General features: G+C 39.1%; 1 protein-coding gene across 2 annotated transcripts in view; it reads right to left on the bottom strand.

The window, feature by feature from the left end:
- Positions 1-24,611, bottom strand: part of RTTN (rotatin) — a 113,105-nt gene that overhangs the window by 38,768 nt on the left and 49,726 nt on the right. The window contains exons 27-35 of one of the 2 annotated variants that reach the window (XM_070420447.1): positions 21,263-21,417; positions 18,111-18,330; positions 17,666-17,794; positions 17,078-17,188; positions 14,852-15,010; positions 11,942-12,013; positions 8,025-8,214; positions 5,862-5,953; positions 4,915-4,950 (exon numbers count right to left, since the gene is read on the bottom strand). In XM_070420447.1, coding sequence (XP_070276548.1) covers positions 4,915-4,950; positions 5,862-5,953; positions 8,025-8,214; positions 11,942-12,013; positions 14,852-15,010; positions 17,078-17,188; positions 17,666-17,794; positions 18,111-18,330; positions 21,263-21,417 — 1,164 coding nt within the window. The remainder of the gene's footprint in view (positions 1-4,914; positions 4,951-5,861; positions 5,954-8,024; positions 8,215-11,941; positions 12,014-14,851; positions 15,011-17,077; positions 17,189-17,665; positions 17,795-18,110; positions 18,331-21,262; positions 21,418-24,611) is intronic. The other variant, XM_070420448.1, reaches the window with a different exon arrangement.

The following is a 24,611-nucleotide window of genomic DNA, read 5'->3' on the forward strand; positions in this document are numbered from 1 at the left end:
TTATCCTAACACTTCAAGTAGGGTATCTTAGACTTGATATATAAAATAGAATGAAAGCAAAAACCAAGGTTATGTTCATTCACAATTTCTAATACAAAAAACTTAAATTGGAAGAAAATGGTAGATGAAATTAATATACAGTTTTTAAAGTTCCCTCATTCAACTTGAAGACCTTAATCGTCTCTCATCACTTGAAGTTTGACATTTTGCAAAAACAAGAAATAAGTGATAGGAACCTGTAGCCAAGAATGTAAGCTCCCCACATAAAGTTATCTAAAAATATAAACCTAGAAAATTTTCAGTCTAAGAAAATAACTCATAAACAGGCATGTGTTGTTTGATTTTACATTCAGTGTAGTCACATTAACATTTTTTAGATTAGCACCGAAATAAAAAAGTTAAGAACTCTGAGACTTTGTGGGTCCCAGTAGATCCCAGAGGAATCAATAGTCATCTCTACCTAATCCTCTTAGTTTGGGTCTTAGCAGATACCTTGTGTATGTGCATTTGTACACACACAAACTCATTAGACTTGAGTCATTAAAATGGCCTACATGCGCCGAAACCGGTTTGACTCAGTGGATAGAGCATCGGCCTGCGGACTGAAAGGTCCCAGGTTCGATTCCGGTCAAGGGCATGTACCTGGGTTGCGGGCACATCCCCAGTGGGAGATGTGCAGGAGGCAGCTGATCGATGTCTCTCTCATCGATGTTTCTAACTCTCTATCTCTCTCCCTTCCTCTCTGTAAAAATCAATAAAATATATTTAAAAAAAAAAAAAATGGCCTACATGCAAAACCACAATCTAGACTTTCTCTCACTTTCACATCTGCCACATGACACATCCTGAGATTTCGCATTTACCTCCATATAATAAGACAAATGAAACTGTGTTTTACTTGAACTGAGTCTATATACTTGTAGCCTTATCACCACACTGGTATTACAGAGGCAATAAAAGCCTATCAGTGCAGAGAAACTGATGTTACTTAAACTACAGTGCTAAAAGACTCACATTTTGCTTATAAACACTAAAAACATAATCTTTCATCAATGTGCTTATAAATAGAAGATTTCTAAATCATGTTTCATTGTAAAATAAACAGTTACAATTGTAAGAGAATCTTTCTGAAATAGCAAGAAACACAAAGCCATTTACCCTATCAAAGTAGAATTTGAGTTTAAAAACAATTTCTTGTCTTATGAAGAAAATGTATCAAATGTTCAAAAACTGTTTCTTGGTATTCTGCCTTACAGAAACAAAGGAGCTCACTGGATACTTTAAAAATTTTTCAAAGTTCATTTAGGAGTTAGATATTTTATTTGTCAAAATGAATTCATAATACCTTTCATCCTCTTTCATCAAAAGCAGCATTGGTGCCTAAACAAGTTATTTTTTTTAAAATTTATAAGATAATAAAGGTAGAAAATGAGGATTTGTGGTATGAAAAAAGATAGGGTACAAAACTGCTCACATTTTTAAAACATGGCAAAAATGAGGTAATTGTCCTTGGCCTGATCTCCAGTCTATGAAATAACTTTCAATTACCATCAAACAAAAGTCAAGCCATAATTTTCTAATGCCAATTTTAATGTTTCATGCCATTTTACTCTGCTGAAATATCTTTCTATCTGTATCTTCACAGCTATTACATATTATCTCTTCATAGCCAAAAACAGAATCAGCTCTCTTGGCTAACCTTATCTAAAATCCCTTAGAAACTTCTCATACCTTCTATTTTCCCATGTTTTAAAATTGTGAGTAGGTGCTTTAGGTCAGAAGAATGCAGCATAAGAGATTCCCTGGCCTCTCCCCCTGAAATTTCAACAAGTTAACCAAATATAATTCAACAAAGAATTCCCTGCTCAATATAGAGGCACACCTGAGAGACGTGCACATTGAAGGTGGGGAATAAACATAGAGGTGGGAAGGGAGGAAAGCTCAGCTGGCCCACAGATGCAGCCCTGTAGCTAGGAGCTCTTGGCTCTGCCTAGAGAGGGGAGGACACCAGGGGAGAAGGAGATCCTAATATAAGGTGACAGGAGAAGAGTTGACTTTTGGGTGGTGGGCACACAGTGCAATAGATACAGATCTTGTAACATAGAAACCCACCCCTGAAACCTATATGTTCATGTTGACCAATGTCATTCCAATAAATTTAATTTTAAAAAAGGGGAAAAATGTGAATAGACTTGTACCCTATCTTTTCTCATAGTACAATTCTCATGTTCTTCCGTTACTCTCTCTTGTTTTTTTTAAAGACTAAATTTGGTCATAAAGCTGTTACAGCACACAGGTATGTACTAGGTATAAACACCTATCTAGTTTGGATACTTCTGAGAACTAGAAAAGTGACTCAGGAGGAAAAACAACTACTACCTGGGGATGGGGACACTGAACTAGACAGAAGCCATCTCTGAACCGGCTTATTTACAAGGGCAATACCCCCGAGGTGACAATGACACCCCTTACTCTATGTGTAATTTACAAAATTCCAAATCTTCCAGAGCCAAGCAACTGAACTAATATCTGTTAGATTACACCATCAAGTCCCTATGGTATAATCTAAGGATCTGACCCAAATCAATCCTAGAACTTTCCTTAGAAAGACAAAATGGAAAAACAAAACACCAATCAATAAACTAAATCCTTTGTTAAAACTGTGAGATACACTAAACAGTTATATAAATAACCACATAAGCTTATTAGCAAGATTTCCATCATGCAACTGATACTTCAATTTATAACTTTAAAATGTTCTTATACCTGAGAAAGGTTTAGTTGGTCAAGGTACTGAGAGCTTATGTTTAAAGTAATACTGGTATAATAAATAAATTCTCCAGATTTTTCTCCTGTTGGAACAGAGAGATAGAGTGTGTTGGACATGGTAAGATGAGCAGAATTAGGGTAATTAAACTACTTCGGTGAATAAAAATCCCTAATTTGGTAAAAAGCCACTGATGCCCAAACTCTTCTGTTTGGAAGTCAAAAAAGAAAGAAAAGAGTTGACTGTAAAAATTCTAATGGATAATACCAGTCTTTTGAGAAACTTCAATAAATAAATCTAACATAGGACTATATTTAAAATTTCTTTTAAAAACCAGATTCTAGCCCTAGCCAGTTTGGCTCAGTGGATAGAGCGTCAGCCTGTGGACTGAAGGGTCCCAGGTTCGATTCTGGCCAAGGGCACATGCCTGGGTTGTGGGCTCGATCCCCAGTAGGGCGTGCAGGAGGCAGCCAATCAATGATTCTCTTATCATTGATGTTTCTATCTCTCTCTCCCTCTTCCTTCCTTTCTGAAATCAATAAAGAAATATATTTTTTTAAAAAACACAGATTCTATTGCTACATATTTCTCAAAATGTATGTTGCATCCTAACACAAACAAGTTAAAGGCTTTCACATTAAAAGAGGTGCTTCTATGCAGAGAACCTCAAACAAAAGGAATCCAAAGAGGACCACACCAAGACACATCATAATTAAAATGCCAAGAGCAAAAGACAAAGAGAGAATCTTAAAAGCAGCAAGAGAAAGAGACTCAATTACCTACAAGGGAATACCCATACGACTGTCAGCTGATTTCTCAACAGAAACTTTGCAGGCCAGAAGGGAATGGCAAGAAATATTCAAAGTGCTGAATACCAAGAACCTACAACCAAGATTACTTTATCCAGCAAAGCTATCATTCAGAAGTGAAGGTCAGATAAAGAGCTTCACAGATAAGGAAAAGCTAAAGGAGTTCATCACCACCAAACCAGTATTATATGAAATGCTGAAAGGTATCCTTTAAGAAGAGGAAGAAGAAAAAGGTAAAGATACAAACTGTGAACAACAAACATGCATCTATCAACAAGTGAATCTAAGAATCAAGTGAATAAATAATCTGATGTACAGAATGAACTGGTGATTATAATGAATCAGGGACATAGAAAGGGAATGGACTGACTATTCTTGGGGGGGAAAGGGGAATGGGAGATGCGGGAAGAGACTGGACAAAAATCGTGCACCTATGGATGAGGACAGTGGGTGGGGAGTGAGGGCGGAGGGTGGGGCGGGAACTGGGAGGAGGGGAGTTATGGGGGGGGGGGGGAAGAGGAACAAATGTAATCTGAACAATAAAGATTTAATTAAAAAAAAAGAAAAAAAAAAGAAAATATAGACTATCAAGAATGCAAAAAAAAAAGAAAAGAGGTGCTTCTATTTGATTACAACAAATAATATATTTCAAAAGTTTTTCTCAAAAAATCCAGTATACTAATCTGTAAGATTTATGTTATTATAAAATTGAGAAATACAAGAATTTGATTTGCTTTCACTTTTTGTACTTAAGTCTTTTTGTATAGAATAAATACAACTTGATATCTACAAAATAACTAAGATAGCCCAACATTAAATAGAGCAATTACTTTTTACTGTACACCTACTATGAGCAAAGAACTGAAAAATATACAGATTTTTCAGGTCAATAGCCCTTTAAACAAACAGGGTAGCCTAAGAAGAATTACTTTTAAGCACATATTAATGCTGCCCATCTGTGAACTAAATAAACTCCTTTTTGCATTTAATCATATTGTTTCTCTTATTGAGACAAAGATAGATACTATTTCTAGCTTGGAAAGGAAAGCATGACATCTAGTGGAACCAGGGTAATTATTCTACTTTTCCAAATAAAGGTTCAATTTAGCACTGAAAACCAACTCTTCTGAGTCTAGAAAAAAATAAAAGACTATTAAAACTGTAGGAAAAAGTACCAGTCTCTTGAGAAACTGTGTGGTAAGTGACTCCTATTAATGCCTGTATAATAGCTATTATTCTCATACTGTTGTGCTCCTGGAAGCACAGGTGACAAGCTTTTCTGTCCTAGGGTCTACTAACACAATAATTGTTCCAAAAACACTTTACAATAAAACCTACTGTTTTCCAGTGGAGAATAAGTGATTCTTCTGTGTGCTTGTAAAACAAATGAAAACCAATATCATTTATTATTTAGAAATATTTAGTGTGTCAAACTTTTTAGAATATAGCAACGTATGAATGGGGGAAAAAAGGCAGGTATACATAAATTCCAGGTATCCTATATAATAAAAGGGTAATATGCAAATTGACCCTAACAGAACAGCTGAGAATAACCTGTCACTATGACACCCACTGACCACCAGGGGGCAGATGCTCAAGGCAGGATCTGCCCCCTGGTGGTCAATGCGCTCCCACAGGGTGAGCTCTGCTCAGCCACAAGCCGGACTGACTGCTGCAAGCGCAGCGGCGGTGACGGGAGCCTCTTCTGCCTCCTTGGCAGCGCTAAGGATGTCCACTCCCCAGGGAGCGAGCCTAAGCTGGCAGGTGAACATCCTTCAAGGGGTCCCGGACTGTGAGAGGGCCCAGGCCAGGCTGAGGGACCCCCGAGTGCACAAATTTTCATGCACCGGGCCTCTAGTTTCATATAATCAAGAGAAGCTTCTGCCTGATGCATGTGTGTGGAAATGTGTTCATTAGTACCACCTGGAATCTTTGAATTGGGTCAGCTGTCTCCAAACTGCTTTGGTCTTAAGCAAAATTCAAGGTCATCAAGCATTATTAATCAGTTAAGATCTGTTCACCTCTTCTACAACTATTATAAAAATTTAAAGTTTTGGTTGAATCAGAAAAGATAGGAAAGAGGATGAAAACTCATCTAAAAGGATAGTCAGTGTAGGGACATGAGCAAGGCAGCCCCTCGATTTGCTCAGCCAGAACTTCAAGTAAATTGCAGCTGTTATAACCAAACAAACCTTAGAATTCCTATCAGGCTTCTCTCTCCACTATGAAAATTCAAATTATTTCACAGATTCAAAAGGAAGCACTTATGAATTCTTTGGAAGTACCATTGTTTCCGAAGTGGAGAGAGAACTAGGGTCTCGGTCTTGATGGGACATTCTAGATGGAGCCCTCCAAAACTTGAGTGAGTCATCCAAACCTGTGACAAGAGGAAAACAGTCAACACGAATAGTCTCCTGGGTTCTGTAATAATTAACAGAAAAACAGTCATCACATGAAACAAGTCAAGAACTAAGATATGAGGTTGGCCTAATTTTTATTTGCCTAATTAATTTATATGTAAAGCTTGTTTTACAGAAAATTTAATGCAATTAGCTGACTGTGCTTTAGCTTAATCTAACACAATTTATCAAGAGCACCAGTTCTTGATAAATTGCAAATGTAATGTGCATAAGAATCACACAGAGCTTGTTATAGCAGTTCCTGGGTCCAATTCCAGGACATTTGTCCATTTCCCAAATCAGGGAGGGCCCCTACATTTGCATGGCTCCAGGGCCAAGCTCTGAGTAACACAGATCCAAAGACATCCAAACAATTAAATGGGTCACTTTCCTAATAGAGATGGACGTTTATTTAGAATGTCCAAAATGTCATCAAATATAATTTTCCTCTTAATTCTTCCAAGAAATGAGCAGAAAAGTGAATTAGAAATTTACTTTTAAATATTTCATGATAAAGAAACTGCATGTCTCCAATTTACTCTTAAATGTCTCAGAAAAAAATACATACATACATACGCATATGAGTAAATTTTATTCATACACATGGCATGAGGGCAAATATAATAAAATGTTAACATTTGGGAATTCTTGTACCTTTTCTGTAAGTGTGAAATTATGTCAAGATTTTTTTTAAATTACTTTAAAATTAATTTTAAAATTTATTTTTATTTTTAAATCATTAGAAATTAATATAAGACATAATTATTATCTATGTGCTAAGGTCTTATACTCCAGGAGAATCTACAAACAGAAATGAAAAAGTTTCAGCAAGGCCGAAACCGGTTTGGCTCATTGGATAGAGCGTAGGCCTGCGGACTGGGGGGTTCCGGGTTCGATTCCGGTCAGGGGCATGTACGTGGGTTGCGGGCACATCCCAAGTGGGAGATGTGCAGGAGGCAGCTGATCGATGTTTCTCTCTCATCGATGTTTCTAGCTCTCTATCTCTCTCCCTTCCTCTCTGTGAAAAATCAATAAAATATATTTAAAAAAAAAAAAAGAAAAAAAGTTTCAGCAAGATATTTTGATAAATGAGTAACATGCCAAATATAAATAACTTTTGCTATATTAGCAAAACAAATTAGAGAACTTAGTAGGTCTTATTCTTGATTGCCTAGGAAGAACCTTTCCAAAGTTCAAGACAATAGTAGAGGAAAGTATAAAACTTTGCTGAAGGGTATGAAAACTTATGAAACATTTATATGATTTCAGAAATGGTTTCTATGAAGTATTTATAATGTAGAAAAATGCTTAGGCAATGTTTAGTGAAAGAAGGGGATACAAAAATGTACATAAGATATGAATACAATTATATAAAACAAACAAAAGCTATAGAGAGGAAGATGCCTGGAGGAAAATACACCCTAACGCAACAAAGGAAATATCTAGATAGTGGGACCAGAGGAAAAAAACAATTTTTCCTGTGTACTTGGCATTATTTTTCAAACATCTTATAATACACTGGTCTTTAACAGTTTAAAAGGTGTTACATTTTATAAAAATCCTATATAATAAAAAGGTAATATGCAAATTGACCATCATGCCCTTGCACAAGATGGCTGCTCCCACATGATCAAAGATGGCCACCACAAGATGGCCTGCAGGGGAGGGAAGTTGGGGGCGACCAGGCCTGCAGGGGAGGGCAGTTAGGGGCAACCAGGCCTGTAGGGGAGGGCAGTTGGAGGAGAGCAGGCCAGCAGGGGGGGGCAGTTGGGGGTGAGCAGGCCAGCAGGGGTGGCAGTTGGAGGCAAGCAGGCAGGCCGGGCAGCAATTGGGGGTGATTAGGCCTGCAGGCAGAGTGGTTAGGGGCAATCAAGCAGGCAGGCAGGTGAGCAGTTAGGAGCCAGTGGTCCCAGATTGTGAGAGGGCTGTCAGACATCCCCGAGGGGCCCCAGATTGTAGAGGGTGCTGGCCCGGCTGAGGGACACCCCCACCCCCGGCCATGCACGAATTTTGTGCACCGGGCCACTAGTCTAAATATAATGTACCTACCGTTTAAATCACTGCTTTCTGAAGTTCCATTAGGAGCAGAACAACTCGAATCAAAGGTATACAGTCCCAGGTAACAATGTTTCACCATCTGATGCAAATGTTCATAGAAATGGCAGTGATACAAGAGAGCCTGCAGCGCGGGCTTTCCTACCAGCGACAGACCAGAGTCCTCATCATGGACACAGGGACCCTGGAGGAAAAGAGGGAGAGAAAGAGAGACAGTGAATTATCACATGATTTCTTCAAAAAGACCCACTATCTCCCCACATTCCCCAGGTGCGACCTGGACTCTCCCCTGCCTGTCCTGTGCAGCAGACCTAGGGCATTACTTCCCAGCACTCTAGGTCTTTGCGGCCTAATGATCCACTGAAGGCAGAGGCTCCACTCCATCTCTTGAGGGGCCATTTTATTTAAAATTCTTCTATAAAATGGTGCAACTTTAATCAAGTAATTATGTACTTGAGCCATAAACTCAAAAAACTACTTTACAACCTATACAAAACAGTAAGTATTAAAATATCAGAAATAATGTGGTCCAAGTATTTACATTCACAATTAGTCTTCACACCTATGAATAAGCTAGGTAAAATACATGGCCCCTCAATATTCACAGTGAAAGCTGTCTGCCACTTTCCTTTCCGCTGAACTAACCCTGCCAAGGGGAACAGCCACAGGCACCGACGCACACTTCCCACCAGGAAATTATAACTAAAGAAAAAGGATGATTAACAGCTTAGAAAAACTTGAGATATGATATAAACTCACAGTGCAAGAAATAAATAAATAAAAATGTTAAGGTTTGGAAAAAATCACCCAAATAAATATTTTTAATCACACACACACAGGCCAGAGTGGTCATGGTCCTGGAAGCAGAGATTAGAAAGTGTAACCACAGCCCAATAAGTGGATCTGTAGCAAATTACTGGTTTTCACTTTTTAGAATCAATCTACATAGATAAAAGGAGGCTGCAGAAGAGAATGTAAATGCAACCAGCCTTCACAAAGTAAAAGTAAAGATAAAACTGACAAAGATTAGCAGAAGTGGGGAGAAGCTACTAATAAAAAGATAGGAACATCTTAGCCACATCCTCTTGCCTTCTAAATGGAGCCAAAAGACGGGATCCATAGATAACAGGACCAGAAACAGCAAGCGACCAGTGGAGAAAGTAAGAAGGTAATAGAACTATATTGAAGGAGATTGTTTAAATAAGCTAAATCCTATGTGTCGACACAGCACAGGAACAAACATTATTGCAAACATGCTGAAGAATTAAAATCAGTAGGAGACGAAGCTGTCTCTGTGAATGGAGAGATAAAGTGAATTTCATTGTAAATTCATTCAAAATATTTTTAACTTCTCAAAGAAAACCAAATCATCTGAAATATATACATATTACACAACCATTATTCATTTTTCATTTGATTTAGTTTAACTAAACATTAAGCCTGAATCTCCACAGGCCCAAGCTTCCTAGTGGCAATAGCATATTAACAACAGAGTTTTACTCAGGCAGTGAAGCCCTGCCCAGCATACGCACAAAGATGGTCTGACTCAGGCTTTCCAGATGACTAACGCTACAAGGGCCAGAACAATGGAGCCTTTCATGCACAGGCCAGGCTCCGCTCCACAGGTCCACCAGTAATTGATGGGGCTGTCATCCCACGCACTGGGGAGATCAGCTCAGTCCAATTGCTCTGACTCAGGATGTCTATATTCTTACCAGCCCTGCCCTCAGGTGAGTACTGAGGCTGCCAGATCATCTGCAGAATTGCCAGGGAAGCAGAGAAAGACAGTACGTAAAGCAAGAAAACCCTTCAAATCACTAGGTGCCATTACAAATGAATTTGTGAAGAAAAAAATTAATTATGTCATAGAGTATTTAATTTGAAAATATTATTTTCAAGGATGTAATAAGCTATAATATTAATATTCAAAAATATTTTACTCCTAGCATCAGAGTTCTAATATATCCATTAGCTATGATTCAGAAAGAAATGGGAACAAAATAAACATTACATTTGTGAACAGAGAATTAATATTTTCCAGGAGAAAAAAAAATATTTTGATATATAAGAAAATTTTTAAATGCTATAATGCAATCAAGAAATTGGAAAAATGATCCTAATTACATAAGAAAACCTTAACTACATATAAATTATGAATATAGTTAAGATGATATTGCTTCTCTAAGTACTTATTGTTTTGTTAAATCAATACTCATAATTACTTGTGATGAATACATTAAAGAATAAAAAATGTGCACTGATAATTATCACATTGAATATGAAAATAATCTATACTATGACTATAAATGACAACTATCTAAAACACACACAAACACGTATGCAGACAGTTTACAGCTGTGCCCACCAAGAATGCACGGAACTAATGACATCCACTCCCTCCCTGCCCAACAATGACCATATCTAGAACCCACATCTCTGTCAACAGAAATCAAGGCTTTTTGAGCAGATGTCTAATTCCACACTGGGGCTGGGAAAGTCTAGAACAGCTGTGGGCAAACTACGGCCCTCGGGCCGGATCCGGCCCGTTTGAAATGAATAAAACTAAAAAAAAAAAAGACCGTACCCTTTTATATAATGATGTTTACTTTGAATTTATATTAGTTCACACAAACACTCCATCCATGCTTTTGTTCTGGCCCTCCGGTCCAGTTTAAGAACCCATTGTGGCCCTCGAGTCAAAAAGTTTGCCCACCCCTGGTCTAGAACATCTTGCTGTACCAGAAAGTGAGGAAGACTACTGAAGACATGTGAAAAGGACACAAGACTCTTCGTAAAGGGGCTCCTTTTGGACAAATCTGGAACAATTTAAACATCTAAATAAATAATGACAGAAACAGATTATAACCCATGAAACAAAATAAGTTTCCTGAAGTTCATACTGGTGTAAATAAATAAAAAAGTGAATAAAAAAATAAATGGGGAACAAAGGAAAGCTCTTCCTTAGAGTAAAATGTAATAAATGAAGAAGAAATGATGGAATTAGAAAATCACCATTTGGCAATCATTCTGTAACAACTGCTTTAGACAAGAATCTCGAGTGGGAAAAAGTTAAAACTAATGAAAGAAAATTAATGAGAAATAAATATTTACAGTCTCAAAGTATCTCCCATAACTCCACAATGAATAACACAAGGGACTTTACCTCAACCAAGTGAGTGAAGTTAGCATGCCCAGTAATGGGACAGAGAAAGCAGGTCTCCTTCCTGACACACTGCACTGAGAACACGTACTTCCATGGCTTCTCTATAAAACTACGGAACCTGAATCTAATCATGAGAGAATAGGCACACCTATTTAAAGCGTATTACAGCAACTAAGTAGGCTGCACTCCTCAAAAATGCTTAGGTCACAAATGCTAAACATTCAGCAACTATTTTAGATAAAGAAGCCAAATAGACATGACGACTTGTGTAACACGTGCATAGTAAACACCATGTGAGCTCTTATTTCTGTTTAAAATTACTTTACCACTGCAACCCTGGTGGGTGGTTCAGCTGGTTGAAGTGTTACCAAAAGGTTGCAGGTTCAATTCCCTGTCAGAGCACATAAAGGAGGCAGCTTATTTCTCTCTTTCTCTCTCTCTCTCTCTCTCTCTCTCTCTCTCTCTCTCTCTCTCTCCCCACCCCCACACCGCCCCCCCGCCCCCGCCCCCGTCAAGTCAGTAAAAACATATCCTCAGGTGAGGATGAAAAAATAATAATAATAAAATTACCACTACAGAGCAGAACTTATAAATCTGACCAAGCATTGAAAAATTTCTACATTTTCTTTTAAGAGATCCTGTTGCCTTGTATGAAAACTCATCAGTAATGAAATAGATATATGCTGAAACTTTATCATCAATTAATCTCAACTATCTACTAGGTAGATCATTGTTTAAAGTCACCCACCTGCCAAGTATAATCCTTTACAATAACTGATGGCATTGGAATTACAAGGAGATTCTGAAGAATAAAGGCAGCCTGAAATTAAAAAAAAAAAGTCAATACTGCCATCTTGTTGCTACCTCTGAAATAACCAACATATCGAAATTTAGTGACAAAAACATGTATCATGAGTTAACTGCACATGTCAACAGCTCATACACACAAACATTATGAGAAACATCAAACTGCATTTCCTGTTAGATGATGACCTAACAGTGGATGAAATGATTTCATTGGGAAACATATTTTCCTCTATCTCAGAATTTTATTTTTTCAAAAAAGTAATCTGTAAAATATAAACTGTTGCGGTAGCATTTAGGAAATATATTTTCATGTTTCTATTATCCACTACAGACTAAATGCACCTATGTACACGCACACACACAACACACACACACACACACACACACACACACACACACTCTCCCCCTGTCTTTTTCCCTCTCTCATAGGAGATCCTCTCAATAAAAATTCGCTAACTTAACAAGGGTAACAGAGGGGATCCAAAGAATGAAATTTTCAACCATTTAACTGGAAGGCAAGAGATAATCTTTAAAGTTGGTCAATCAAGAGGACACTACCGTTTTTAACATTCCATTAAAGAGCAAACACAGCCTTTGGATTTGTAACTAGGAACAGGCCAAGTAAGGGTGAGCCCAGGAGCTGCTGTTTTCTTTATCTGCCCTAAGCAGGATTTGATTACTGTTTTTAAACTATTTGCATCAATCACCATTTTAATAATAGGAAAAAGGAAAAAATCCACAAACTATTTGGAAGAATTAAAATAAAGTTTACTTTTCCTCTTATATGTTACTAGAGGCCCGGTGCACAAAAATTTGTGCACTGGGTGGAGGGGGGGGGGGAGGGAGGCGGGTCCCCCAGCCCAGCCTGTGCCCTCTCACAGTCTGGGACCCCTCGGGAGATAACGACCTGCTGGCTTAGGCCTGTTCCCGGGTGGCAGAGGGCAGGCTCAATCCCTAGGTGCAGCCCCTGGTCAGGCTCAGAGCAGGGCCGATTGGGGAGTTGGGGCGCCACCCCGTCATGCACAGAGCAGGGCGGATCGGGAGGTTGCGATGCCACCCTCAGTCACGCTCAGGGTAGGGCCGATTGGGGAGTTGGGGCACCCGCCCCCTGTCACACTCAAGGCAGGGTCGATGGGGAGGTTGCAGCACCACCCCCTGTCACGCACAGAGCAGGGCCCATCAGGGGGGTTGGGGCTCCATACCCTGTCACACACAGAGCAGGGTCGATAAGGGGGTTGGGGAGTTCCCCCCTGTCACTCACAGAGTAGGGCCGATAGGGGAGCTGGAGCACCGCCCCCTGTCACACACAGAGCAGGGCGGATCAGGGGGTTGGGGTGCTGCACCCTGTCACACTCAGGGCAGGGCCAATGGGGAGGTTATGGCTCTACCCTGTCACACACAGAGCAAGGCCCGTGGAGGGGGGTTGGGGCGCCACCCTCTATCACCCACAGAGCAGGGCCAATCAGGGGGTTGGGGCGCCACCACTGTCACACTCAGGGCAGGGCCGATGGAGATGTTATGGCTCTACCCTGTCACACACAGAGCAGGGCCCGTGGGGAGGGGGGGGTTGGGGTGCCGCACCCTGTCACACACAGAGCAGGGCCGATCAGGGGGTTGGTGTGCCGCACCGTCACACACAGAACCACAGGGCGATCAGGGGGTTGGGGAGCTACCCCCTATCAGGCACAGAGCAGGGCTGACCAGGGGGTTGGGGCACCTTCCCCTGTCACGAACAGAGCAGGGCGGATAGGGAGGTTGTGGCTCCGCCCCCTGTTACACACGGAGCCGCAGGGCGATCAGGGGGTTTGGGCGCTGCCCCCTGTCACGCTGATCCTGTGCCAGGAGGCCTCGCGGCTCTGCTGATCCCAGTGCTGGGAGGCATATTACCCTTTTACTATATAGGATAGAGGCCTGGGGGCCAGCTGGTTTGCCCTGAAGGGTGTCCTGGATCAGGGTGGGGGTCCCCACTGGGGTGCCTGGCCAGTCTGGATGAGGGGATGATGGCTGTTTGCAGCTGGTCACACACCCTTCAGGGTGGGGGTCCCCACTGGGGTGCCTGGCCAGTCTGGATGAGGGGCTGAGGGCTGCCTTAAGGCTGGTGATTAACTGAAGCTCCCAACCGCTCCTTTTTTTCTTTTTTTTTTTTATTCTGGGCCAGCTTTAACTCTGGCTCTAGCTCTGAGGCTTCCGCTGCTGGTTTGTTTGCGTTCTATAATCGAAACAATGTATAACTTCAGCTCTGAGATCCCGGCCGTTTGTTTAGCTTCTATATTTGTTAGAATGTTTCAAACTGCCAGCTCAGAGGCCGGCAAGGCAGGTGGAGAACGTTGGAGTCCGCAGCAAGCAAGCCTCATGTTCGCTTCCAGCTGCCTGGCTGCCGGCCGCCATCTTGGCTGACAGTTAATTTGCATATACTCACTGATTAGCCAATGAAAAGGGTAGCGGTCGTACGCCAATTACCATGTTTCTCTTTTATTAGTGTAGATGATAAATACTACCTAGTATTTAGATGGCTCCTTAACTAAAGCTTACAAACATTAGAGACCCATAAACACTTAGTTGATATAAAAGTATTTTTTCCTGTGAACCTTTCGAATGTATAATAAAATAAAAGAGTTTATTAAAACATACCAAATTCTGCCTTGACTTTATCAGATTAAAGGACTCCAATATTTACTGTGAACTAATACTTTTTTCATTCTCTACTATCATTTTATTTGGATTTTTGCAGGCATAAGAGATGATGGTCAGGGGTCAGTCCACCGTGTTCAATAGGGAGTTGGTATGATCACAGGACCATCACATGCATTTCTGAGGGAAAGGGGAGGAGGTGCTAAACAGACAGGCCTACCTCCCGGCGCACCATGCTGCATTCTGACTGGTCCAGAAGAATGTTCACCACAGTTCCCCAGAGCCCACCAGAAATGTTCTGACAGCTGTTGGCCAAGGCCACACAGCCAGTTTCTAGGGTGGTCAGTGCGGATCCTAATCCCAGAGAAGTGAACCTCACCTGTTCAAGATAAGGAAGGGGGGAGGCAGGAAGAGATTAACCAATGAGCTTATATGTATATGTGCACAACCCATGGACAGACCATAGTGTGGTGAAGGCCTGGGGAGGGGGTGGGAGCCAGGTGGAGGGGATCAATGAGGGAGACAGGGGAAAGGAGGACGGACATCTATAATACTTTCAACAATAAAGATAAAAAAATTAAAATTAAAAAATTAAAAGAAGAAAAGGTTGTCAAGTCAAAGAATCTGATTCCCTAATATAAATTCTTAATTTTTCTGGTACATAAGATATCATACTTTTATGACATTGTCTTGACGATCCTAAATTATAAAAGACACTGGTAGAAAACAGTGCCCTATATAAGCTTATGAATGAATAAAATCCTATTCCACGATTCAAGAAAGCAAATAATATAGGGGGGGAAAAAGTTACATAAAAGCAAATGTCACAAAAAAATCAAAACCAGGTATAAATTAGAATAAAAAATATAACTTACAATACTTTTTTCTAGGGAAAGCAGAGAGCACTTACATATTTTTAATGAACCAATTCCTGTCTCTTCCTCATTTTTAAAGAGACTACCAATTATTTTGTTCTACCTTCCTTAGTGTCTCTTTCAAATAAATGGTTTTAACTTTTTTGAACCTTCTTTTCAGAAAGAAGTAATGAAATTATTTTTTATAAGACATTTAGTATTCTACCCAAAGTAATTTTTTTAAATGTTTCAAATAAGATTGATGTGGTGTAATAGGTTTCCCCTAGTACCACAGCTGCTCAAGTTATGCATTTTGGTGAATTTCTGACTCCTGATCCCCAAAATAGGATTGCACTGATAACTATAAAGCAACAACAAAAAAAATGTAGTCATGATATAGTCCAGCAACAAGTTCATGGGAGAAACTTGCAGGAAGTCCAAGTTCAATGTGTCTAAAAAAATGTAACCTCTAGGTTCAGATCAAATAATAGCTCTGTAAATCAAAGTTTTTAGTATAATAGGATATAATCATTTCTTGCTTGAAATTAATGGACAGTGTGCATAGTTAACAGTACTGTATAACAGACTTAAACATTTGCTAATCACAAAATTCAACAAACAAACAAAGAGAAGGCAGGAGGAAACTGTTAGAGGTGAAGGATATGTTTATGGCATTGATGTAATAGTTTCTCCAAACACATGAAGTTGTGCATGTTAAAAAGGTACAGTTCTCTGTATGACAACCATATAGAAAATTTGTTGCTAATATAAAACTTTGCACTATGGGACTATTCTATTAAATGACACTCAATTGTCACTTGGCAGCTATCCTTCTAAATTGGTTGAAAATAGCTGGGTTTTTCTAGTACTTTTCACTGTTCTATCTTTTTTTCTGTTTTTAATCTGTGTCCTAATGAATCTGATGAAGAGGGGGTGCTATGAACTGAAACATATCCCCCCAAAATTTATATGTTGAAGCCTTAACTCCTGATGTGACTGTATTTGAGGACAGGCCTTTCAGCAGGTTATGAAAGTTCAATGAGGTCTTAAGGGTGGGTCCTGATCTGATGAGAAGGTGGCCATCTGAAGGCAAGACACAGAGCCCTCACCTAACACTCCCAGCCTCTATAACTGTGAGAAAATAACGTTTTGTTCTTCAAGTCCTTCTCTTCCCCAACTCTATGGTATTTTGTTATGACAGCCCAAGCGAAGATGGTATTAAATAAAGTTGAAGGTATAGTCCAGTGATGGCAAACCTTTTGAGCTCAGCGTGTCAGCATTTTGAAAAACCCTAACTAAACTCTGGTGCCATGTCACATATAGAAATTTTTTGATATTTGCAACCATAGTAATACAAAGATTTATATTTTTGATATTTATTTTATATATTTAAATGCCATTTAACAAAGAAAAATCAACCAAAAAAATGAGTTCACATGTCACCTCTGACACACGTGTCATAGGTTCACCATCACTATACTATAGTCACTACAATGGTCTCATTTTGGAAAACAGAAATGTGTATATGCATATGCTTTATGTCCTTTGTTTTTTATCTACCCATAATGAACTCAACGTTTCTTCACACTGACCTCTGGGTCGCGATCCACCCACAACGGAATCAGCCAAGCCAATCCTTGCTGTATAGGAGTGTGCTCTTCACCATGACCACCCAAAGGCAAGAACCAAAGTGGCATCCACTCCTAAAATGTAAAAAATAAAAAAGAAATAGAAACACATTAGGGAAGTTTCTAAAAATAAAATATAGTGAGTTTAAATAACTCTTAATTTTAAAAAATCAAAACAAAGTAAAAATACACTTAAGACTTGGTTTTAATTCATTAATTTAGCCAAAACAAGGCAAACAAAAATATTAGCTTCACCTTAAAAAGCTAAATATACCATTTTTTTTCTTCAGAACAGCTATTTTCCCCATGATTTAGAAACAATGTAGCTTACAATGTAGATTTCAATCAAAACAGATTTCAAATTAAAAAATTCAGGTTTTGCAATATGCAACTACTAAGAAACATCTTAGTCAAAAGTCATTTTTGTCTCCAAGAAGAAAAGTCGAAAGAAATATTTTCATATAGTAAACATATAGGCTCAAAATGTATTAGAGATCGCACATTCCTTTTCTAACAACTGCTCAGAAGACGGGCAGCTCTCAATGCTCTCACCGAGCTCTGGGCCTCGGCCATCATCTCATGAGATAAGTGAAGCAAGCAAAGAATCGTGCTCTTTGTCACCCCCTTTCCCATGAAGGACATGGCATTTCCTCCACGTTCCACGTAAAAGGAAGTGATGACCTGAAAAACAAATGTAAGCAAGTTCATAGCAGCGTTACTCTGAAGGGTAAATAAGGTCAAATATATCACTTGCTACTGACATATCTGAATTGAATACTAACCACGTAAAGTGTATGCAATATTCTCCATTTATAGATTTGAAAATGGTTAAGATGGTAAATTTTACCACAATTAAAACAAATATTCCTACATATTTGTTAATAAAAATCTTTAAAACTTACTCGTGCCTGGCACACAAGAGGTGATGAATAAACAGTAAACAACTATTACTTGAGAGTTGTTACTGCTGTTACAGTCATTGGTTATTTTTACTTACTTCCAGGAGACCTGCTAAGTACTTCCCACAAATTTCGAGCGGCTTTGCAAGAGGAGAATGTGAGCTCCACCCGGGCAGTGCTGTGAGATGAGCCATTCCTCGTAAGGTCCTCTCAAGGGAAGGCAGGCCATAGAAGTGAGGAGCATCCGTGACTCTCAGGCACTGGAGCAGTTTCAGAGCCAGCTGTGTTTGGAAAACGTAAAAAAGTTCCAAGCATTTCCTGGGAACATAAAGGAAGAAAAAAGTCAACCACAAGACTAGTGTGACGGGCTTAACAGGTAATTATCTTATTGGTGGCAGAGGACTCCTAACAAATATTGTATCAGAAAAGTATGAATTAAGACAAAAGGCAGAAAATATTTCCTCTCAAAAGAAGAGTTAAAAAAAAGTAGTTAAAAATATCATCGTGGGTATAAAATGTAAAATACCAGCAATAATTGAAAAATACATAAATGGATATTGGTATTGTCACACCAAAAAAATGAAAACTTGGAATGAAAATTAAATGCATATTTTGAGTGAGTTTAATTGACATATTCTAAACCTATACTTTTAATCATTCACTATCATTAAAAAATTGAATTTTTAATTGACTAAAATGTATTTTTTTCACAGAAAACTAAAGTTTTAAAAAAAGGAGCCCTAGCCAGTTTTGCTCAGTGGATAGAGCACCAGCCTGTGGACTCAAGGGTCCTGGGTTGGATTCCGGTCAAGGGCACATGCCTGGGTTGTGGGCTCAATCCCCAGTAGGGGGCATGCAGGAGGCAGTCAATCAATGATTCTCTCGCATCATTGATGTTTCTCTCTCTCTCCCCCTCTCCCTTCCTCTCTGAAATCAATAAAAATATATTTTAAAAAATAAAATATAAGAAAGGTTTGCCCTCGCTGGTTTTGCTCAGTGGATAGAGTATCCACCTATAGACCAAAGGGTCCTGGGTTTGGTATCAGTCGAGGGCACGTACCTTGTTTGCAGGCTCCTCCCTGGCCTGGGCCCTGGTCAGGGCTTGTGCAGCAGGCAACCAATTGATGTGTTTCTCTCATCAATATTTCTCTCTGTCTTTCCCTCTCTCTTCCACTCTCTCTAAATATCAGCCCATGGACTGAAGGGTCTCGGGTTCCATTTCTAGTCAAGGGCACATACCTGGGTTGCAGGCTCCATCACTGGCCTCGGTCGGGACATGTGCAGGAGACAACCAATCAATTTGAGAGATGTCTGTCTGTCTCACACACTCTCTCTCTCCCTCTCTTTCTCCCCTCCACCCCTCCTTTCAACTCTCTGAAAATCAATGAAAAAGTATCCTCAGGTAAGAATTTTTAAAAAAATACTAAAAAGATATGAAACATTCTCAATACCTCAGAAGGCCCCAGATGTCCCTCTCTAGTAAAATTTGTATTGACTTGTGTTTTAATTCATTAATCTTCTCTTTTATTATGTCTAGTCTACTGTTAAACCCATGCAATGAAGTCATTATTTTAGAAATTGTAATTCTTGGCTGCAGAATTTGTATTTGGTTTTTTTAGTCTCCATCTCTCCATATTTTTATTAATCTTCCCCATATGTTCCTCTAATAATTATTATGCTTATTTAAAATAATATTATTTATAATGGTAGCTTTAAAGTTCTCATTTTTGACATCTATAGATGTGTTTCTATTCTAATGACTTTTTTCTCCTAATTATGGGAGACATTTTTCTGTGCCATCACAATTCACTTCATTTGCGATTATATATCAAACATTTGTATAAAAGAGCTAGTGAAAGCGAAGTACATAATAACTTCTCATAGTAATGGCCTGCCCTTTGATCACAAGACTTGAGTTAGGGGCTGATCTTTTGGATCTAACCAGGTGTTAAGCTGAATCAGGGTTGCTTTAACACCTTAGTTTGTATAAAATGTCATGTGTGTGGGATCAGGCCTTTCCCTCCAGCAGAGCCTTGGGATTTAAGCACAGGAAGACCTCATCAAAGTAAAATCTTCTGTATGCATCAAAGGACATTATCAAGAGAGTGAAAAGACGACCCAGAGAATTGGAGAAAAATTTGCAACATATATTTGATAAGGGATTAATGTCCAGAATATATAAAGACAACTCAGCAACAACAAAATAATTCAAAAACAGGAAAAGGACTTGAATAGATGCTTCTCCAAAGATATAACAGTAACAAGTGTTAGTAAGGATGTAGAGAAATGACAACACTCATGCACTACTGGAGGGAAGGCAAAGTGGAGTAACTGCTGAGGTAAATAGCTTGGCTCTTTCTCAAAAAGTTAAACATAGATTTATCACAAATAGCAGTCCTAGATATACTCTTGAGAATCAAAACATGTTTGCACACAAACTTGTATATGAATTTCACAGCAGCACTATCTAAAATCCGCAAGGTAGAAACAACTCATTTGTTTACCAACAGATAAATGGATAACCATAATGGTATGTCTACACATGGACTATTATTCAGTCATAGGGAGAAATAAACACTGACATGTGCTATAAAATGGATGGTCCTTGAAAACACAATGTTAAGTGGAAGAAGTCAGACACAAAAGGCCACATGCTGTTTGATTCCATTTGTATAAAATGTCCAGAGCAGTCAAATCCATATACAAAAGAACATTAATCGTTGCCATGGTCTTGGGTAAGGCATGATTGGGAAGGGGCTGCTTAATGTGTACAGGGTTTCTTTGGGGGGGGGCGATAATAAAAATGTTCTGGAATTAACTTTAGTGATAGTTCACAACGTTGTGAATATACCAAAAGCCATTAACTGTATACATTTAAATGATCAAAATAAATAGTAAAACTTACCTAATTTTAAAAATAAAAAAGGAAGTCAGAACCAGAGACAGACATTTGAAAATCGTTAATGCAAAAATATTCATAAAGTCATAGAAATGGATATGACCACTCAGGTTGATGTGTCGAGAATTAAAAGAGGACCAAGAACTAAAACCTAGAGAACAAAACACTCTCCATGTGAAACTGCAATCAGGGTGCAACAGAGATTCAGCTGAAATGAAAACAGACCACCACAATGATTACTGAAGTCGTTCCTTCTCTTAACTTGAAGCAAATGAAAAATCAACTCTTTGGAAATCAAAAGAGAATTCAGTTCTCTATCCACGTCTCTAACCTTCAATGACACAAAAGTACCTGTTAGTAACTGCCCCAAAACTGAACAGCAGGGTGTTGTAAAGAGCCATCAGTTCCTTCTGGAGCTGTTGCCTGACAGCCGTCCGGAAGTCATCTGTCTCTTCTCGGGCCTGTGACTCTGTCAGAACCAGCAGGTCTAACAGAGGGTTTGGACTCTGAAAAATGAAATTGGTAAAGAATATAGTTACTCTCTAGCTGAGCTGTGTGTTGTTTCCTATGGAGGTTTTTGTTGCTCATCATGTTCTGGGTTAATTGAGAATTGTGTTACCTAACCAGCAGGTGTGGGTCTCTAGACCTCCTGTAGATGGTCTACACTCAAAGGATGCTTCATATGTCATCTCAACAAAAGGAAAGCATATCTATTCCAGAAAACTGAGGAAAATACAGAGAAGCATAATGAGAGAAACAAGCACCACCCACAATCATATCTCACAGGGAAAGCAGCTTTTAGCATCCTGGTACACACTCCTCTTTTTGCGTGTGTGAGTATAAATAAAATTATAAATCTGTATTTTTAACAAAACTGAGGTCAAGTGAAAAAAGTCACTATTTAACCATTTCCTTACTTCGTTACTATTATTTCTTCAAAAACATTTTCATATCTGGTATTTTTCAACCACGATGATTTACCACACTGACCACTGAACAGTTAGTGACTGATAATTTCACTGGGTGGTATCGTGGGCTCAATTCTAATCGTGTCCTATGTACAAACTCTAAGCAATGAAAGAACTGAGTCAGAAGATAATAATCGTTTAATGCTTTTGATGAACATTACCAAACTGTCCCTACAGTAAGTGTACTAATACACACAACCCGCATGGTGTGAGAAGGCACAGCATCCCAGCCAGTATGGATATCACTACTGTTGTAATCTTTGCCAACTTCCTAAGCTAATACACAAATAAAACTAATGCTATTTAAACATTTTCCTGTTTTCCATTTTTAAAAAAGTAACTAAAGAAATATAATAGGACTTCTAATGATATTAAGAGAATAGAAAATATTACATTGACCCCCAGCATTAACTGATATACAGAGTATTTATCAAACATCTATAATGTCACAGGCAGTGTGCTAAAAAGAAATAAAACAAGATTCATTTAACTTTTTGATTAAAGTAGAAAACTTGCATTTTCTTCTTTTACACATGGGCAAACAGAGGTTTATAAAGAGGTCAAGTAATTTGTCCAAAGTGATAAGAATTAGCAGAACAAGAATTTAATCTCAGAACCTTTTTACTGCAAAGGTAGTTAATATTCTGTTCCCAGCATTATGTCACTCAAAGTGCATATACAACATACAAAGAGAGATAAAGTCAAAATGTAATTACTGCTGTTCTAAAATCCTTCACCTAAAGAATTCAATTCAAAAATAACCACATTCTCTTTAGGAATAAGAAATGAAGAAAATTCTAAGTTGTTTACATATGTAGCGTGTAGAGCAGTGATGGCGAACCTTTTGAGCTCGGCGTGTCAGCATTTTGAAAAACCCTAACTAAACTCTGGTGCCGTGTCACATATAGAAATTTTTTGATATTTGCAACCATAGTAAAACAAAGATTTATATTTTTGATATTTATTTTATATATTTAAATGCCATTTAGCAAAGAAAAATCAACCAAAAAAATGAGTTTGCGTGTCACCTCCGACACGCGTGTCATAGGTTCGCCATCACTGGTGTAGAGTATACTTCAATCAGGTACACACAATTGCAAATAATATAACTGAGAGCCTTTGGAAAGAACTGGGGAGAGACGTTTTGCTTTTAATTTACTGTTTCACACCTAAGCAGTTTTTTCTACCACTTGTTCCTTTCATCTTAAGCAAGAACTGCCTCATTTGGATCCAGTAAAAGTACATGAAACATAACTAGAACTTCATGTTTCATCTATAATAATAAAAGCATAATATGCAAATTGACTGAATGACCAAAGAGCAGAATGACCATCCATACGACCTTCCAAACCACCATGCTATGACACGCACTGGTGCCAGGCCAGCCAAGGCGGGTGCAATGCAATTGGCTGGCGGGGGAGGGGGGATGACGACCACCATCGCCCCATGAGCGCCCTGCAGTGGCCGAGTGACTGATCAATAGGGGAGCTCCGTGATTGCCCCAAAGAGGGAGACCCAGGCCACTGACTGGTGGGCTGCAGCGGGTGGGCGGGGCCTCCCTCTGAGGGGGCGGGGGGAATCCATTGCGGAGCCCTGGTCGGGTGAGCAGGGCTTACCTCTTTGGGGCGATCGATCGCAGGGCTCCTGGACTGTGAGAGGGCGCAGGCCGGGCTAAGGGACCCCCGCCCCCCCCCCAGAGTGCACAAATTTCTTGCACCGGGTCACTAGTATATGAATAAAACCATCAAGATTTGCATTTGATAAAATCATAAAAATAAATATATATTCTATAGTATTCTTAGCCCCACATAACCAAGGGCAGACTTAGACCCACAGTGCCTCCAACTCCCATACACACTGACAAAATGAACGAGTTATTTGAATGCAAAGTCCATCTTGGTAAAATATAACTTTATATGACTATACTGATATAGTATGTATAACCTAAAATTAAGATTCCTTCAAAAAATCACATTCTACTTATAAATTGTTTTTACTAGTAAATTGCTGATACTTTTTCCCTTTATAACCTATCTTGGATTCACATGTTAACTTTGAGATTCAGTGAACCTCAGCAGCATCACTTGTAAAATATAGGGTGAATTACTACTCCTCAAGCACAAAAGAGAGCAGAATAGATGTTTCTACCTAGTAACCTCAAGTGCTCAATCCTACCTGAAGGTTTTGTCATTAGACATTAGTAGTCAATCCTAATGTTAAACCAACTACTTGGGTCATTGTTGTGTCACTGCTGACCTCCAAAAGGTAACAATTTCTGAAATGATGGTTCATTTTCTTTAAGCACACAGTTTCCATCCATCATATCCAATTTTCCACCCATCAGCAAACTACAACAGTAGAATGTGCAATGCCCCCCCGCATGAACTCTGCATGCACATGTGCCTGTGAAAGTGGCCAAAAAAGAGATATACACAGCGTAGTTCTGAATAGCCACCCCCAAAAAAATTATGGTCCCACTTTTACAAACTTCCATCAAAAACTCGTTCTGTCAAGAAAGGTGTTCAAATTCACCATTTCTAGGCTCTTTTATATATTAACAAAGTATCATTATTTGAAAATATAGATTAGTGGTGCAACAAATTCCTAAAGTGCCTTAGAATTAAAATGTTTGTAATAGCCCTAACCAGTTTGGATCAGTAGATAGAGCATTGGCCCGTGGACTTGAAGGGTACCACCTACCAGGTATGATTTCAGTCAAAGGTACATACCTC

The sequence above is a fragment of the Myotis yumanensis genome, unplaced genomic scaffold, assembly GCF_028538775.1.
Source record: "Myotis yumanensis isolate MYYU_CA2020_CCGP unplaced genomic scaffold, mMyoYum1.0.hap1 SCAF_7, whole genome shotgun sequence".
Classification (NCBI taxonomy): Eukaryota; Metazoa; Chordata; class Mammalia; order Chiroptera; family Vespertilionidae; genus Myotis; species Myotis yumanensis.